General features: G+C 34.7%; 1 protein-coding gene across 3 annotated transcripts in view; it reads right to left on the bottom strand.

The window, feature by feature from the left end:
• LOC135139559 (uncharacterized) overlaps positions 1-20,229 on the bottom strand; it is a 79,398-nt gene that overhangs the window by 21,254 nt on the left and 37,915 nt on the right. The window contains exons 1-2 of one of the 3 annotated variants that reach the window (XM_064069850.1): positions 9,266-9,374; positions 1,784-2,272 (exon numbers count right to left, since the gene is read on the bottom strand). The exons of 1 other annotated variant lie outside the window; for it this stretch is intronic. In XM_064069850.1, the coding sequence (XP_063925920.1) occupies positions 1,784-2,169 (386 nt within the window). In that variant the 5' untranslated portion in view covers positions 2,170-2,272; positions 9,266-9,374. Of the gene's footprint in view, positions 1-1,783; positions 4,274-9,265; positions 9,375-20,229 lie in introns of those variants that run through there. One more of the 3 variants, XM_064069851.1, reaches the window with a different exon arrangement.

Here is a 20,229-nt window from a genome sequence, read left to right as displayed (position 1 = left end):
CGACGAATAAAAAAAATCATCACAATTGAGGTGGGGTGGGTGGGCGGGGCTTATCTTTTGATTTTTGTTTCTGTCTTAATATTCGTAATCTTCTTTCTATAACAAGAAACCTAAAACATAGTCAAAATCGTAAATTTTCGTAGAGAAATATATTTTTAAAGAGGCAAAATATAAGCCCCGCCCACCCGCCCTCATCACAATTCCGATTAATTTTTCATTCCTTGTCAGACCGAGGGGCGGAGCCTAATTGCAAAATCCATATTTGCTTAAAAATTTTTACCAATTTGATAAAATTGCAATACAGATCTTAAAAATAACATGATTGCGATTTTTTTTTCTGAACCCTGCTTGCTAAAAAAAATCAAAAAAATTGCAATAACGTGGCAACGTCGCGTCAGATTTCCAAAATAAACTACGGTTATAAAGCCTTGCAAGAAGTTAATGGGAACACAAAAATATATGTAATAGAAGTTGATTAGTGTTTTTTTTTTGTTACGAAGAATTTCATGACATAGATAGTTTTCTAATTTTCAGTATTTAATAACCTATTACTTTAAGAACCGCGTTAAAAGATTAACTAGTCATTCTATTCAAATAAACCGAAAACTAAACCATCCGTGTCATTATTTTCAGTAGCCGCACCGAGCATTATTCGGCTTTCACGTGTATGTTGGCGTTCCGCTCCATATTGATAACGGACAGTGAGTAGAGTTCAAGCCGCAAGCTCAATAACCATAAAAAATTATTTGTAAACACACAAGTTTGTAAATAAATCGAACACATTTTAAACGCCGCTCAAGATCTCGGCACTGGTTTAAGGAAACACAAACTTTTTTCGAATATGATTTTTACAACTACTCATTACACACGTAGACGCTAAAAATTATCACAGAAATAAGTATCAATTCGGAGCGAAATTAAACATTAAACACAAAAGAACTTCGTTTGCGCTATTTATGGCCCCTTCTACCCGTTTTTGACTTGGTGCGCCTCCAGTAATAGTCTGATCCTTTGTAATTATCGTAAAAAGTAATGCCTTTGCTATTTCCGTACACGCAACTCCGCTTTTTTTGGAAGCAAAGAATCGTTGTTTCTCTGTGACCTTTAACACCTAAACAATGCTTAAAAATAGCGCCAAAATTTGCTTAGCACTGTGACATTGATGTTTCATTGTGACGTATGAGAGAATATGCCCACTTGATCTATAATTAATTGCGGTTTTAATTTCAGTTTGCGACTGGCATTTTTCCAACAGTGAAAAACAATCTGCGTTGAAATGGTACAAATTCGTCCGACACGGAATTTTAAAGTTCTTTTTTCGAAAAATCTGAGGTCATGAAACGTCAAGAAAACATGAAAGCTGCAGGTTTGTGAAAATTTTGTTTGTTCAACTTTATTCCTACCATTCTTGGTACATCCTTTTGATAGGAAGACTGGAACTTCATTGTAGATAGACTTTGATCACCTGATAAAATATGTGACTCAGCTGATAAGCCGAAAACTTTCTTATGGTACTAATGGAGTTTATGTATATCTGAACAAATAGTCCTAATCGAGTAATAATTAAGGAACATGTTCGCATAGTCGGTGAAGACAAAGAAAGAAGCAGTGAAAATTTGAGGTTATGTTGCCGATTTACCTGTTTCATTCACGAGTACCAGCATTATTTTATAATATGCAGGAAATAAATAAAGTCGTTCTTCGTAACCAAAAAAGCTTGACAGTTTCGTCTTCAAAAAATCTACTGACCGGGTACTCCTGTAGTCTCCCTCCCCACACTTACTCTTGGGGTAGCCCTCCAGAGATCTGCCTCGGCACCTTCGCCGCAGGCACGAGCCCCACCGCCAGCAGAATCGCGATGGCGCTATCCGGCAGCGTCTCCTCCTTCAGGAAGTCCCCCGGGAGGTTCCTGTCCGGCGTAGCCCCCTTCTTCAGACGGCACCTCGTCGGCAGCCCCAACAACTCGTGCTGCACATCCCTCTCGTAGCTCTCGTCCGTGAAATGCAACGAACAAATCCTCGCCGTGGAGCAGTTCTGGACGAACTTGCCGCACGCCTGCACCCAGCGGGCCCTCGTGGCCGAGTCCCCCGGGAACCGGTGGTACCTGATCGAGCCCCCTTTGGTCTTCCTGTGGGAACTGTTGCAACCCACCACCGCACACTGTGGCATTGCAGTGCCTCACATCAAGTTCAGAGTTCACTGCGTGTCGAAACCGAGGTTCTCTGGGTTTACAACCGGATGGAATGACGTACCAGCAACCTTCCGCTCGCACCTAATGGGATCGTGTCGGGTTAAATAAAGAGTAAACGTGATAAGGAACTGGGTCGGCTGGCCCAATTTACGCGCCGTTACGTCACTGGTGTAATCTTGATAAGTGGCGCGGTGCTAATATGGGAAGGTGATGTTTGCTTTGGTTGCGCAGTGGTACCGAGAAATGTGCCAGGACGTCGCGGGATCAAGGAACTTTTGAGGCGCGGAGAGGGAAATTGCCCAAGTGGGGCACGAATTTCCCAACGAGCACGATTTTATCAATTAGCTGGTGCGCTTGGTAAACAGTCGCTGTTTACGAGAGGTACTCGCAAAAAACGAGTTGAAGTGGAAAAGTACCAACATAACTACATTAAGTTCAAAAGAGATTAATATAATAAGTTGGTCCTCGTATAGTTCACCAACAAGAACAGCGATTGGAAAAATCAAAACTATAAAACCACTGTTTTCGTTGGTGCACTATACTCATCCAACATTTCACCACATCCCGCATCCTTTATTTTTCATTTTTACCGCGACGCACAAACTCAACACCATTAAACGTACTAAATTACGTCCAGAACCGTCACGTGGCAGAATATTTTAAAACTGGGGTGAATTCCCAGGGTGACACGAATGGTTCGGCGTTTTTACGGTTCACACAGCCTCATGAATATGCATTTTCGCGTTTTAAATTTTATCAGGCCGGTGATTAAGTTGGTTCGTTAGATTTTGGTAAACATCTGTGTATTTGAGTTACGTGTATGAATCATGGCTACAGGAAATTTCGCGGTTTTTAAACGCTACATCACGAAAAAACGAAACTCTTTTTATAAAATCATATATGTATAACACTTATAATGCTATTACCAGCGAGCGGCAAAAAAAGAATGTCGTACCTGCCGTCCGTTAATTTAAGCTCAGAGTGTTGTGACAAGTGTGGAATAGAATTTCCGGTTGTGCTATAATCGAGGCCAACTCTAATTCCCTTTTTTATCGCATAAAAAAAGAAAGTTGCAGAATGTAGCCTGCAAGATTGGATGTTGTTACACGTAATGAGAATGTCGATGTAATTGTTCACGAAAGTTTGAGTCTACTTTCGGATTACATCGACGGGAATTATGTGATTTCTTATTTATCGATCGTGTGATTTGTTAAAGCGACCCCTTACAAATTCAGCCGAAACCGTAGCTAATATTGCCGCCAACCACGTGCGCAACGGTCGAACAGCGTAGGGTCCAGGGCGAAATCTGCGTCGATTTCAGGGTTGTATTCAGAAAAATAATCGTTCGTCATAATAAAACTAAAAAACTACATAAATAGTGATGCAAGTAATACAATAATTATTTTTAAGTAGTGTTGAAGGGATACGGTCCTGTTCAGCCGTAGGCTACTGCCAGTCTTGCGCCGAAGGTTCTAATTTATGGGTTTACAATTCAGGGGCTGGAGCTGTTTAACTTTTAGATTGTAAACTTTTATTAGTAGGCAAATAAAGTATGTGGGTAAACGAACTTGAAGGATATTGTCGAGAGGGATACAACAATGGGCTCTTTCATTCCAAATTTATGGCGACCTGAAAATTCATCGGGTTGAAAAATTGGATATCTTAGGAAATTACTCTGAAAAATTAGAAGGGAATTTTTGTAATTCAAATAATTATTTTAGGAAAAAAAAAGTGTTAAATTAGGTCGGTTTCCTTTTTCCACACACTTTTTATAAACATCCAGAGAAATGTAACCCTGTAAAATTGGTTTTAAAAAAGCATGTGTAGTTGTTTACTTTACACTTTTGGAAGATCTGGTGTCAAAAATTCACTTTTTAGTGTACGCTCCCAAAAATGCAATTAATTCCGTAAAACGACAATTTTCACACTCAATCCAGAAAATAGTCAATTTTCGGATTAGTGCCTAAAACGCTGTTTTTTCCTACTAGACTTTGCTGTTTTTGAACAATGTAAAATTGGTCTAAGGTTATTTAGACAGAACTTCCCTCACCCCAACGTCCGCAAATCTCGCTTCTTTAAAATTATTATATTTTTTTTTGTGATAACTTCTATTTATATTAAAAAAATATATGTAGATAATAAGAGTCACGGTTTAAGCAAAAAAAAAAAAAGAATGTATGTATATATAAAATTTGGATTTTTTTGCGAAAATCTGGATGCCTAGGGTAAAAAATCAATGCGGATTCATAAACCACAAGTATAGGAGTATGTTATTTTATAAGATTGAAATGAAGGTTTTCTAAAACAAAATTATGGGGGCACTTATCATTTGTTTGAGGGGATGATTATCCAAATTTTGGTTAGCGTTTTACCATATACTCTAAAATTATTTGTAGCTATACAGAGTGTTATGTTTTTAAGGCACGACACGAAGGTTAGTTTTTTAAATGAATCAGCCTATACCGGGTGTCTGGAAAATGGCGGATTAACTCTCCGCTACGCTCTTAACAATCAACTGGTGAGTCTGGAAAAAATAGTAAAAAAAAAAGTCCCCACGTTTAGAATATTTGCAGTTAATTTTAGGTCCCCTGGTGTTTTATTTTGGGACAAATTTAAAGGAATCTGATGTTTTGTTGCTGGATGAACTTGAAAAAATCTCGAGAGCTTTTAGTGTTTTACTTTTTAACGAATTTGAAAAAGTCTTGAGTGTCGCAGTGTTTTTTTCTAATTGGAGAGGCTTTTGGGAGCTCATGGAGGCTTTTTTTGTAGATTATTTACAACAATTTTGGGAGTCTTTGGTGTTCTATTTTTGGACAATTCTGACCTGACCTGTTTTTGAGTCAATTTTGGGACCCCGTTTTTTTTTTTTTTGAAAAATAATTTGAAACAATCTTGAGGTTCAAGGTATTTTGAAAGTGCTTTAGAACCTAACAATTTAATTAAATTTCTTAGAGGATACGTCATTTGTCAGTCTTATCTTAACAAGTACTAACGCCACCCACCCGCCCTTTCTTAGAGGGTATGTCCTTTACCCAAATCGGTCTTATCTTAGCAGGTACTAGCTCCGCCCACCCACCCTCTCTTTACTTAGAGGGTATGTCATTTGACAAAATCAGTCTTATCCTAGCTAGTAGCTGCCAAGATGAAAATGATTTTGGCAAATGACATATCCTCTAAGAAACGAGAGGGTGGGTGGGCGGGGCTAGTACTTGCTAGGATAAGACTGATTTTGGCAAATGGGATACCTTCTAAGAAAATAGAGGGCGGGTGGGCGGGGTTAATACTCGCTAAAATAACATCGATTTTGACATATGACATGACTTTGGGACCTAGGTTTTTTTTTTAATTTAAAACAATCTTGAGGTTATAGGTATTCCCGTTTGGAAAGAATTTGAAAGTGCTTTGGAACCTAATAATTTAATTAAATTTCTTAAAGGATACATCATTTGCTAAAATCAATCTTACTAGGTACTAGTCCCACCCACCCACCCTCTCTTTGCTTAGAGGCTATGTCATTTGACAAAATCACTCTTATCCTAGACAGTAGGTGCTAAGATAAAGATGATTTTGGCAAACGATATATCCTCTAAGAAACGAAAGGGTGGGTGGGCAGGGCTAGTAACTACTAAGATAAGATTGATTTAGGCTAATGAGATACCTTCTAAGAAAAGAGAGGATGGGTGGGCGGGGCTAGTACTCGCTAGGATAAAACTGATTTTGGCAAATGAAATCGCTCTAAGAAATTGAGGGCGGGTGGGCGGGGTTAGTACCTGCTAAAATAAGATCGATATTGGCAGATGACATACCTTCTAAGAAAACAGAGGGCGGGTGGGCGGGGTTAGTACCTGCTAAAATAAGATCGATATTGGCAGATGACATACCTTCTAAGAAAACAGAGGGCGGGTGGGCGGGGTTAGTACCTGCTAAAATAAGATCGATATTGGCAGATGACATACCTTCTAAGAAAACAGAGGGTGGGTGGGCGGGGCAGGAGTTGCTAAGATAAGACTGATTTTGGCTAATGAGATACCTTCTAAGAAAATAGAGGGTGGGTGGGCGGGATTAGTACTTGGTAAAGTAACATCGATTTTGTCAAATAACAAAAAAATAAAAGGTGGATTTCAGCCACAATCGCTACTATAAGAAATCAGAAAGTAAGCCATAAAGAATTTTTTTATTATTTTTCTGGGACTCCCGAAACCCCTGTACATAACGCACTGAAGAGTTAATCCGTCATTTTCCAGACACCCTGTATACTTTTAGGAATTTTCATTAGCCTCTTCCTAGGCTTCATAACTACAGGATTCACAGAAAAAAATCGCAATATGATTATTTTTAAAATACGTCTTACAATATTTTCTGCAAGGATAAAGAAAGGTATGCGCTTTACTGTTGTATCAATTAAGTCAACTTTTAATATACAGAGCGTTTATAAAAAAGTTTCAAACAATGGCATTTCGGGGTTTTCAAATAGGACACTCTGTATTTTATTAGTGTATCTTGCTCTATTTTTGTTTTGTTTTCATTCTTCTTATATATCGATGTGTTTCCTCAAAAAGTAAAATAGGATGCAGTACTAATAAAAAATGGATATTTATAAACACTCTGTATAGGAAAATTCAATTTTATTTATACCACAACAGAACGTACATCTGTATTCATTGCTCCATAAAATATTGTAATACAGATTTTCTTTTAAATCCACTGGAATTTTTTGTGAACCTTTCCATTGCCAAAAAATTTCAAGAAAATTGGAATAATGTGGCAACGTCGCATTGGAATTTAAAAAAATAAACTGTAGTTATAGAGCTTAAGAGGAGGTCGTCAAGGTTGAAAATCCTATATTATATACAGGGCATGCTTTCTGAGGATCGTCAACTTGGAAAAACATAAAACTAGTCGAACTGGGACCAAAAACTCGGCAAATTTCTGAGGAAAAAATATATTTTGAATTATTTTGTAACCAAAAAAATGCTATAAACATTATTCGTTTTTTATCCAAAATATAGAAAAAATTGCGGCAATGTTGTCTCCCTTATCATCACCTACCAAGAGCCCTTAAAAATGATCAAAAAACAAACAACGTAAAAATCATTTATGAAACAACATCGATAATTTAAAATTTAAAAACATTTTTTGACTGTATCATCAGCGTTTTTTTTTATGGAATAATCTACAATTGCTTGTCCAGTTACCCCTAGATTTAATAATCTTATCTCCAGAAAGTTTTTAGAAAGTCAAGAAAATTGTGGACTTACGAAATCGAAACTCTCCACAAAAAAGTAGTGTTTTAAAAAATCTTCGACTCAATAGGTTTTGGAAATTTTAAACAAATATATATTTCAAAGGGTAGAAAAAAATTTTTTGGACTTTGATATTCTTAAATTGTTTTTATTTAGCACTTAAAGGGTGCCTAATACAGATCCACCCAGACGACAGACAGAGAGGCAGACAGACGGAAACGGAGGACCGCGTTTTTCGTACTCTTGGGGTCATGAAACGTAGAGAAAACATGACAATAGCAAATCGCCCAATGGACTCGACTACAGTACTTCCTTCGCTTAGCTCGGAAAGTAAAAATAATATGTCAAAATTAGTTTTTTAACAAAGCCAGTCTTAATTGAACGAAATTTAGACATAAATAATAATTGAGCCTTAGTCGGTCTTTTGTATTATCTTTCGAGCAAAGAGAACAGTGCAAATCTTAACACAAAAAAATCTAAAACATTTCTCAAAAAAATTATGGAAAAAATAAAAAAATTGGACGTAGTTTATCTAAAAAAAAAGAAAGAAAAAGTGAAAAAAAAACTTCTAGACAGAATAAATTACAATAATTTCGATTTTTTTTATATGAAAAGAATTTACTAAATAAAAAATGATATTCTACATCATATACAGGGCATGCTTTTTGAAGATCGTCAACTTTAAAAGAACATGGTCCATGAAGAACCTCAATGTTTTTAAATCTGGTAATAATAAGACCATGTTTATTTGCTTGTTTATTTGAAAACAAAAGTTAGACTAAACTCATTTAAAAATTTTCGACTGCAAGTCCTTGAACTTGGAAGATTCGAAATTTGTAAAACGTTTTCATTCTGTTAGTTTCAAAAGTCGCAATATTTTTTTGCAAAACGCAAAATTGCCCATAAAAACCCGCCGTTTACACAATCTAGCGCACAACAACCAATTTGTTTAGAGCGTAAAGCTAATTAAGATTACTTTTATTCGTAAACACTTAAGCCATAAATTCGAAAGTACAAAGACACCACTGTTTTATCTTATTTTGAACGCCACCTGGCGATCTGTGCATTCCGAGCAAATTAGCCAATTAATAAGACTAAACCCAACTATCAATAAACAAACAAGCGCAAACCTTGAAACCGCACGATAAACAAATATTTTTCATGAATCACAACCCCTCATTCCGCGAAGTGTGAATCTCCCGGACCCGACTTTTCCCACATTTTCCGCCACCGACGTAATTCCTAATCCTAAGTACTGTGATAATAAAGTCACCAAGGTTGGAGTTTTTTCCAGCGACAAATAAAACTAAACCCAGGCCCCCGCTGGGAGCGGTCTCCGCGCCGCCAACAGCTGCAACTTTTCCACTAATGCATCTTCCATTAAAAGCGCGCCAGGGAGAAAATCCGGCGTGGTCCTTTTTGCGCGGAGTGTACATTCCATTGACCGAACCTTTATTAGACATTTGCAGTGATAAGACGTGCAGCACGTCACCAGTGTGAGGCAAACGTGACGTCAGCCGCGGATGATCACACCTTGAACTAAATCGGTCCTCGCCAAGAAAAATAAATACCGCGCTCCCCTTGGTGGATGGGTTGAGTCGGGTCTGGTGGGGCCGCTGGGTCGACCCTCGCGCCATGGTTCAGCGGCTAAAAATATCCCTACCAGCGCGACCCATGGGCCTAGTTACGTCTTGGCACGGCCGCCTTGGCACATTTAAACAAATTACAACAAAAGCGGATTCCTAGAGCGCCTCTGGTTCCTTGACCCAGCATCCGGCAGGGCGCGCCACCGCTTGGGCGGAAATTGTTGCAACTTCCGCCCGACACCCACACTGCAAACCCGGAGAACCGACCACCACGTGGTGCCCTTTTCACGCACTGCGTACACACTTTTTTCGAAGATTTCGCCTGGAGTGGCTTGGTGCGGCCGACTCGAAGGACCGCAGATACGCACTGGTTCAGCTCAAGCTTGGACCAAGCGCCGCGCCCCACCAAGTGAGCACCGGTGACGTCACGAGCGTCTATCCGCCACCGCCTAGATGATCGATTTTGTGCAATTAGATCGGAGATGGCCCGGATCCAGACTCACCCCAGCGCTGGATGTGTCACAGTGGCGGCACTCCGTCATGGGTTAAGTAGAAGGTCGCCGGCATGGGTTATTATCGCAGCGTGGCCTCGAGAGTTCGCAGACACTCTCAATGGCGATTTGCGGACGGGGGATCGATTGCCGGATGGGCGGAAGGATTTCGAGCATGTTCGAAGGGAGATTGGGAAGATCGGGATGTGCGACCTTTCGAACGGTCCGAACTGATGGGATGGCGGTTGGGATGATCGCACAACACATTTTTTTTATTTCATTCAATTTAAAATTTGAATTCAGCCGAAACTCTAACCGTACTACAACAAACAAAAATATATTCTATACGCAGTTCCAAAAAAAGTTTTTAGTAAATACCATTGCAACAGAGGGGAATCGCCACACACGTATGGTGGTAAACAATATATTGCAGACTATACTAGCATCTGCCGCATCCACTGTAACCAATCAACCAATGTCAAACAACGTTGGGCGATCTTTTGAACTTCTTTTACCCCTTTAGTATTCGACAACGCGACTTTGTCGAGTTTAAATTTAATAACCGTATCTACAATACCTCCATTAAAACCGCCGAACCTGGTTACAACGATTTTAAGCTTCTTAACGCAGCTTTCCTCATTTAGAGGGAAAGTGAGGAGTTTATCGATCAGAAAATTGCGACTTGTCATTTTCTGTTGAACAATGACGGAGTTGGCACTAATCTAGCGCATTTGCTCCGAATACAGCGATTTCGAAGCTTTTATTATTTTATATTTATAATTGCAAATGTGTCTAGAAACAATGGGTTTTATTGTTTTTATTGTGAGTTCGTTTGGTTATTATGAATTTAATAGTGTTACTCATTGATTCAAATATGCGGAAGTTCTTGAATAATATCTTTAGTTTAGCGAAAATGGGGAAAGCGTCGTCCAGGTACCTGGAAACCACAAACTTCCAAAATGCTCAATGTTTTCGTTTTAAGTTCTATTGGAAATTGGAAAAACCCGAAATTGAAAAACTCTCAAAATTAAAATGTTGAAAAATTGAAAAATCAAAAACTTGAAAAATCGAGAAAACTAAAAATCGAAAAGTTGAAAAAATTTTAAAATCGAAAAAACAAGATATCAAGACATCGGATAAAAAAATGGAACCATTGAAAAACCGAAAATTATAAAATTTAAATAATCAAAAAATTGGGAAACGAAAAAACTGAAAAATTACAATATCAAAGAACTAAAAAAAATATCAAATTTAAAAAATCGAAAAATTAAAATACCAAAAAATTGAAAAATCAGAAAATTGAAAAATCGGGAAGCCGAAAAACCGAGAAATCGAAAAATCAAAGCATGGAAAAATTGAAAACTGAAACATCGAGAAATTGAAACATCAAAGGATCGGGAAATCGAAAGTAGATAGTCTAAAAATGGAAAAATGGGAAATCAAAGTATGTAAGCCAAAATCGACAAAATTGGTGAGTTAAAAATTGAGAGATCGAGAAACGTATAATTGGAAAAAAATAAATCAAAAAATCGGGAAATCGCAACAAGTGAAAAATCGCAAAAATTGAAAAATCGAAAAATTGAAAAACCGAAAAATTTAAAACAAAAAGTTGAAAAATCGGAAAATTCACAAATAGAAATGAGGAAGAACTGAAAAATTGGAAAATCGAATAATCTAAAATTTTTCAAATTGAAAAATCGAAAATTTAAAAAAATTGAAAAAAACTCAAAAATCGAAAGATTGAAGATTCGTGGAACTGAAAAATCGAGAAATTGAAAAGTTCCACTACTAAAATGACGAAAAATTAGGAAATCGAAAAATTGAAAAATCGGAACATCAGAAAATCAGTAAGCCAAAAAGTCGAAAAACCGAAACAGAAAAATTGAAAACTGAAACATCGAGAAATCGAAACATCAAAAGATCGAGAAATTAAAAAGTAGAGAAGTCTAAAAATAAAGTAGCCCAAAATAGAAGAAATTGGAGAGTTAAAAACTGAAAGATCGAAAAACGTATAAGTAATTAGAAAAAAATAAATCAAAAAATCGAGAAATCGGAAAAAGTGAAAAATCGCAAAAATTGAAAAATCGAAAAATTGAAAAAACGAAAAATTTTAAACCCCAGAAGTCGAAAAATCGCAACATAAAAAACTGAAAAATCAGGAAATTTACAAATAGAAATGAGGAAGAGCAGAAAAATCGTATAACTGAATAATCTAAAATTTTTCAAATTGAAAAATGAAAATATCAAAAAATTGAATAATCGAAAAATGAAAACATTACAAAATAGAAAAACTGAAAAATCGAGAAATCCAAACATTAAAAAAACGAAAAATGAAAAATTGAAAAATCTAAAATTTAAAAATGAAAAAGTTGAAAATCCGAAATACATTCTAAAAATTTCCAAATCTGAAACATCGAAAAATTGAGAAATTGAAAAATTGCAAACTTGAAAATTCGAAAAATCAAAGTCAAAAAATCGAAAATTTTAGATGAAAAATCGAAAAATCGAAGAATTGAAAAAGTGAACAATAGAAAAATCGAAACATTGAAAGGTCGAGAAATCGAAAAATGGGATAATCGAATCCGACCTAGTCTAATCTAATAATAAAAAAATCAAAGCGTCGAAAAATCAAGAAATCGAAAATTTGAAGAATCAAAAAATCGATTAATCGAGAATTTGAAAAATCGAAAATTTAAAAACGTCAAAAATTGAAAAACTGAATAATCGAAAAATTGAAGAACCGTAAAACTGAAAAATCGAGTAATTGTAAAGTTCCACTACTGAAATGACGAAAAATTAGTAAATATAACGAAAAATTGAAAAATCGGAACATCGGAAAATCGGGAAGCCGAAAAGTTAAAAAATCAAAAAACCGAAACATGGAAAAATTAAAAACTGAGACATCGAGAAATCGAAACATCAAAAGATCGGGAAATCAAAAAGTAGAGAAGTCTAAAAATGGAAAATTGGGAAATTGAAGTAGCTCAAAACCGAAAAAATCGAACAGTAAAAAATTGAAAGATTAAAAAAAAATACTGAAAAATCGAGAAATCCAAACATCAAAAAAACGAAAAATTGAAAAACTTAAAATTTAAAAATGGAAAAACTGAAGAATCGCAAATTCCAAAACTAAAACATCAAAAAATTTAAAAATTGAGAAATCGAAAAAACTAAAAAATTTAAAATTTTAGATGAAAATCGAAAAATTGAAGAATTGAAAAATCGAGAAATCAAACATTGCAAAGTCGAGAAATCGAGAAATGGGAAAATCAAAAAATCAATCGATAAATTGAAACATTGAAAATTTAGAAACGTCAAAAATTGAAAAAATGAAAACTCGTAAAACAGAAATATCGCAAGATTGAGAAATGGAAAATTTGAAGAACGGGAACTCGCAGAATCAAAAAATCGAAAGATCCCAACAGCGAAATATCGAAAAATTGGGTAATCGAAAAACTGAAAAACGAAAAATTGAAAAACTGAAAAACCGAGAAATAAAAAAAAATTAAAAAAAAAAAACAAAAATTGAAAATTCTAAAATTAAAAAATGGAAAAACTGAAGAATCGAAATACATATTGAAAATTTCGAAAACTGAAACATCGAAAAGTTGCGAAATCGAAAACTGAAAAATTGGGAAATCGAAAAACCGAAAAAGCCAAAGTCAAGAAATCGAAAATTTTAGATGAAAAATCCGAAAATTGAAGAATTTAAAAAGTGAAAAATCGAGAAATCGGAACAGTGAAAAATGGAGAAATTGAGAAATGAGAAAATCAAAAATTTGAAAAGTTGAAAAATTGAAAAATCCACAAGTTAAAAAATTCCCAAATTTGAAATGTTGAAAAACTGGGAACTCGAAAATTTGGAAAATCTTGAAATCGAAGAATCGAAAAATGTTTTGAATTGGAAAACCGAGAAGTCGAGATATCAAAAATTCGAAAAATCGTAAAATCCAAAAATTGGAAAATCGAAGAATATAAAATTTTAAGAGCTGAGAAATCAAAAATCAAAAATTTTAAAACTCGAAAAATTGAAAAATTCCAAAATCAATTGTCAAAAAATTAAAATATCGAAACAAAGAAAATTGGAAAATCCAGAAATCGAAAAGCTGAAAATTCGAAAAATCGCAAAATAAAAATGGAAACATCGAAAAATTTAAACACTGAGAAATCCAAACTTGAAATCTCGATAAATGGAGAAATCGAAAAGTCGAAAAATCAAACAATCAATTAATGGAGAAATTGAAAACTCGTAAAACTTAAACATCGGAGAATTGAAAACTCGAAAAATTGAAGAACAGGAAATTGCAGAACTGAAAAACTGAAAATCAAGAAATTGAAACACTGAAAAATAGAGAAATCCAAACATCAAAAAAAAACTGAAAAATCTAAAATTTAAAAATGGAAAACTTGAGGATTCGAAATACATACTGAAAAATTCCAAAACTGAAACATCGAAAAATTGAGAAATCGGAAAACTGAAAAACTGAGAAATCAGAAAATTGAAAAATCAAAGTCAAAAAAGCGAAACTTTTGGATGAAAAATCGAAAAATTGAAAAAGTGAAGAATTTAAAAGGTGAAAAATCGAGAAATCGAAACAATGAAAAATGAAGAGAGAAATTGAGAAATGAGAAAATCAAAAATCCGAAAAGTAGAAAAATCGAAACATCAAAAAATCGAAAAATTGACAAATCCACCAGTTAAAAAATTCCCAAATTTGAAATGTTGAAAAATTGGGAACTCGAAAATTTGAAAAATCGTGAAATCGAAGAATAAAAATATTTTTTTAATTTTCTAACCGAGAAGTCGAGATATCAAAAATTCGAAAAATCGTAAAATCCAAAAATTGGAAAATCGAAGAATATAAAATTTTAAAAACTGAGAAATCAAAAAAGCGAAAATTTTAAAAATCGAAAAATTGAAAAATTCCAAAACTCAATGTCAAAAAATTAAAACATCGAAACAAAAAAATTGGAAAATCCAGAAATCGAAAAGCTGAAAATTCCAAAAATTGCAAAACAAAAATTTAAACATTGAGAAATCCAAACTTGACGAAATCTCGATAAATCCAGAAATCGAAAAGTCGAAAAATCAATTAATCGAGAAATTGAGAAACTGAAAAATGGAAAATTTAGAAAGGTCACAAATTCAAAAATCGAAAAATTGAAAACTAGTAAAACAGAAACATTGGAGAATTGAGAAATCGAAAATTTGAAGAAGGGGAAATTGAAGAACCGAAACATTGAAAATCGAAAAATTGAAAAACTGAAAAATCGGGAAATCCAAAAATAAAAAAGCGAAAAATTGAAAAATTTAAAAATCTAAAATTTAAAAATGGAGAAATTGAAGAATCTAAATAAATACATATTGACAAATTTCAAAACTGAAAAACCGAAAAATAGAGAAATCGAAAAAAAATGGGAAAATTGAGAAATTGAGAAACGTCAAAAATTGCAGAATCGAATAATTGAAAATCGAGAAATTAAAAAACTGAAAAATCGAGAAATCCAAACATCAAACAAACGAAAAATTGAAAAATGTATAATTTAAAAATGGAAAACTTGAGGAATCGAAAAACTGAAAAACTGAGAGATCAGAAAGTTGAAAACTCAAACAATCGATTAATCGAAAAATTGAGAAACTGAAAAATCGAAAATTTAGGTTAAACGTCAAAAACTGAAAAACTGAAAAGTAAAAAACAACCAAGAAACATCGTAAAATTGAGAATTCAACACAGATTCATTCAGGACTATCCATATTGTGGGTAAGCGGAGAAAAATGTTGTTACCTCGGTGGGAATCGAACCCGCGCCTCTCACTTTCCGGGCAAGCATCCAGACCACTAGACCACGAGGCGACTTATCTTTCGCCGCTTACCAACGTGTTATTGTGCCGCCACAACGTTGTCTTTTAACATTTAAACGAGACAAAATTGTAAAATGACGTCATCACTTTTCTGGAACGGCATACACGACCAAATTTTGATTAACGATTTACAATGCTTACGATAACCTTAAAACAAGCAAGATTTCAGAGCATTCGCTTTTGCAGTTTCAAAGTTAAATAGAAAAATCTTGTTATACTAAAATACATGTTCATGTTTCATATTTTATAAAATTCAAACAATATTTATTAATGTAAAATTAAATTTAAGATTCTACTGATTTTGGCAGATCTTTTATTGACAATTGACATACTTTCTAAAAAAATAGTGGTGTTCCACCTGAAAAATTATGTGTTACTGGTTCTGGAGTAAAACTTTAGAAATATTTGGTTTTGTAGTAAATTTTTTTCAATAATTTTAATAATTACTCCTAATTTATTCGGAGTTTTTGAACAAATTGTGTGTAAGTTTTTGAAGAAATGGGTGAGGTCTAAACCAACTTCTCGAGTTCGAAATCTAAAAGAAAAAAAAGCTTTTTAGGTAAATTTTGGATGTGGTCCAAAAAAAGTAAAAGTTTCATATATCCCAAATTTTTTTCTGTCTCTTTGTTTTTCTTCTGAAATAAGAAATTAATCTTATAGCAAATATATAGTACAACAAAAAAGGTTACGATTAGAACTTTTTTTTTTACTTTTTTTACAACCTAGGTTCTTTTAATCCCCATTTCAACTATGCAGAAGAAAAAATAATTAACCCCGCCCACCCACCCGCCTCTATTTTAGTGATTAATTTTATCTGCTCTAAATGAAAGGTGAAACTTATACTGAACCGGCATAAAACTTATCCTTAGAATAAGAAGAGGGCGGGTGGGTGGGGTTAGTACTTGCTAAGATTCTACTGATTTTGGCAGATCTTTTTATTGAGAAATGACATACTCTGTAAGAAAATAGAGGTGTTCCACTTGAAAACACCTTATATACAGGGCTTTTATAAATGATTCCAAGGGCATAGCTGGCCACGGATTTCAAAAATCCCGCCTCGTTGACATGACAGTTCTCACTTGTCATAATGTCATTTATAATTTGTCAGTTAAAGTCATCGCTTTTAAAATAAATCAAAACAAAAATAGTGTGTTAATGGTCCAGGAGTAAAAGTCTAGTAGTTTCTGAACAGACAGACAGACGGAAAAGGAAGACCGCTTTTTCGCACTTTTAGCTTACACACAGGAAAAAAATGTTTGTCGAGGTTTTTTTCGCGTCAAAGGGGAAAGCTGCTTTCAATTCAGGGAACAAAGCATAGTCCAATAAAATAATTAAAAAAATATATGAAGGGTGTGTCGTAGAACATATTTTCATTTGATGTGAAATACACCCACATTATGTCATGACAGAGATCTCGTTACCAACACACAACACCCAGGGGACCACAAACATGAAGGTCTGTGGAAGTTTAGCCATGCCAAATTTTACCTCATCCTGAATAGCTCGTAAACAATCCATCAAGATAGAATCGTGTGACATTTGTTAAATATTTCCATGGCCTACCGCATGAAAATGATTACAAACTTCCGCTATCGAATTTATACTCTTGCGGTCAAACGATAAAATAAATAGTATATGATATGGATGGACAAAGGAAGTGGCTAAAAATAAAACAACGACGACACATTTTTTGATCGGAAAGCTCGACTCGGCCACGCCACGACTGTGTAAGCTTGCCTTTAGCCACACTCCTTTCACTCCCTTGTGCCACATTACGGCAATCGACGTCACCACGTCCGTAAACAGCTCCAACACGAACCAAAGCACTCCATACACAAACAACTTAAAAAGACGCAACAGGCAAATCCAGCAAATCGCTCAAACTTCGCCCCCTGATAACGAGTACAACGAAAAATGCTTCACCCCCCACAGCACGAAAACCTGAAACCCGGCAGATCTCGTGCGCACGGTTTTTTCAAGCCAGGGGTGAACAAACCCAGATCTGCAAAGATGCCTGCATGGCATGGACTGCAATTAGGGTCTGCTGAGTCACGCGGGAGCTGTTGCAGTCTGGGGCTACATCTCGATCAATACATCCACAACCCTCAACCTCACACCCCACGTGTGCTCCTCCGCCCTACCGGAATCGGCAAAGGTTAACGTCAACGCCACCACCGGGACTGATGCAGAAGTGGCTATTAATCATCTTTCGCCTGGCATGCTCAAAAATCATTCGGACCGAAGAATGTGGAAGAGGTGATGATAAATTTCGCTTTCGCGAGGACGAGCTGGGCAGGTGCGGAAGTGGATGCAGGTCGAGGAGGGAGGTCGGAGAAAGTGGATGGAGAGGGGTAATTAGGTCAAAACTACTGCCTGTTTAAGAAACGAATTATTGTATCTATAGTTTTACAAAAACAATTTTGTACTGAAATATAAAACAAATATTTAAATTTATTTAAAGGCCAGTTATTAGTAAAACTTAATGTACTTAGATAACTAAGGAGCTGATTCTTCGACCTATCTTAATTTTTTCAGGGTCACATTTAATGTTTCCGCTACTATATAATGTAGAGAAAAATCATCCAACTCGAGTAATAGTTGCTAAGATAAGACTTGATTTTGGCAAATGATGTGATTTCTAAGAAAATAGAGGGTGAGTGGGGGGGGGCTAATAGTTGCTATGACAAGATAACAAAATTGGAAATTCTAGACAAAAGATCGAAAAATTGAAGAATTCAAACATGAAAAATCGAACATTCGAGAAGTTCGAGGAATCCATAAATCGAAATAAGTGGAGAAATCGAGAAATGAGAAAATCAAAAAAATCGAAAAGTCGCAACGCATAAAAATAGAGAAATCGAAAAATCAAAAAATCAAAAAATTAGATATTGGAAAAATTGAAAACTCATAAAACTGTAACATCGGAAAACTGAGAAATCGAAAATTTGAAGAACGGGAAATTACAGAATCGAAAAATTGAAAAATTCCAACGCTGAAATATTGAAAAATTGCATAATCTAAAAATTCAGTAATCGAAAAACTGAAAACCGGGAAAAGTAGAAAAATCGAAAAATAGAAACATTGAAAAATGGAGTAATCGATAAATAGGAAAATCAAAAAATCGATTAATCGAGAAATTGAGAAACTGAAACGTAAAAAATTTAGAAAAATCAAAAAATTCAAAAATCGCAACCTTAAAAACTTGTAAAACTGAAACATCTGAGAACTGAGAAGTCGAAAATTTGAAGAACAGGAAATTGCAGAACCGAAAAATTTAAAATCGGAAAATTAAAAAGGTAAAAATTGTTTATCATCTAGTATTTTGTGCGATTTTTAAAAATTCCCAAAGCCAAATCGTCTTTAAAGGGCAAATTAAGGGAATGGACGAAAAACAAGGACGTTTTTCACATAGAAAACGGCGAATTGTTTTGCAAAGCCTGTGGGAAAATTGTAAGTATAAATTATATATGTTTTTTTATATTTATATTTGCTAAGACAAGATTAATTTGGCAAATGACATAATCTCTAAGGGTGGGTTTTTCCAAATTGTAGTTAACCTCTGGTTTCGTAAGTTTTAGTTAACTTTAACTCCAAGTTAACTAGCAGTTAATTTTGAATGCGTTTTTCCAACAAATTTGTAAATTTGGTTAGAAAACTAACAGTTAACTATGATTTATATTTGGTATCTATGGCAACGTTTCATAAATCTGTTGTTTATTGTGATAAATGTCATTCAAATTCTTCTGGTGTGATTATTTTGTACAAAAATGAGAAACACAGAGAAAACAAAGCGGTGTTCTAACTTTACGAAAGAAGAGGAAAGGATTTTGAGCCAATTGGTTCATAAAAATAGAAATATAATTGAATGCAAAAAAGTGGCCAGGTAACATGGGAGCAGAAGGCAAATACCTGTCGTACCATTGCAGATGAATTCAATTCCAGTGTTGGGGGGTAATTTAAGGGGGTCCAAATTTTAAAATGCAAATACGCCAATTTAAAAAAAAAGTTGCAAACGTTTATCTCTGTAAGAATTCTTTTCTATCCCATTTTTCAAAATGGTTTATACGTTCCCTTAAAACTCTTTGTTTTCGTACAGGCACCTCCTCATCGTCGCTGTAAACGTTAATATCGACGAAATCCATCATTTTACTGATGACAGTTTTACAAAATCAAACGTCAAAATATGAAACTACTAGTTAACTGATACTTTGAGTTCTGGTTAAATGAAATTAGAAGTTAACTTTAAACCGTTAGTTAACGAAAATGGAAAAACACTGCAGGCCTAGTTAACTGTGAGTTAGGTTAAACCGTAAGTTAACTAGAGATGGAAAAACCCACCCTAAGAAAATAGAGGGCGGGTGGGCGGAGCTAATGGTTGCTAAGATAAGATTGGTTTTGGCAAATGATATAATTTCTAAGAAAATAGAGGGTGGGTGGGAGGGGCTAATATGACAAGATAACATCGAGAAATTAATAAATCGAAAATACGAAAAATCAAAGACAAAAAAATCGGAAATTCTAGACGCAAAATCGAAAAATTAATGAAACCAAACATGAAAAATCGGGCATTCGAGAAATTCGAGGAATCCATAAATCGAAACATTGATAAGTGGAGAAATCGAGAAATGAGAAAATCAAAAAATTGAAAAGTCAAAACGCCTAAAAATCGAGAAATCGAAAAATTAAAAAATCAAAAAATTAAAAGTTGGAAAAGTTGAAAACTCGTAAAACTGTAACATCGGAAAACTGAGAAATCGAAAATTTGTAGAACGGGAAATTGCAAAATCGAAAAATTTAAAGGTTCCAACACTGAAATATTGAAAAGTTGAATAATCGAAAAATGTAGTATTCGAAAA

Source organism: Zophobas morio, unplaced genomic scaffold, assembly GCF_036711695.1.
Source record: "Zophobas morio isolate AGI-343-1 ecotype UQ-CSIRO unplaced genomic scaffold, CSIRO_AGI_Zmor_V1 ptg000031l, whole genome shotgun sequence".
Taxonomy (NCBI): domain Eukaryota; kingdom Metazoa; phylum Arthropoda; class Insecta; order Coleoptera; family Tenebrionidae; genus Zophobas; species Zophobas morio.
The sequence above is the reverse complement of the archived record's forward strand: the minus strand, read 5'-3'. Positions and strand labels throughout refer to the sequence as shown.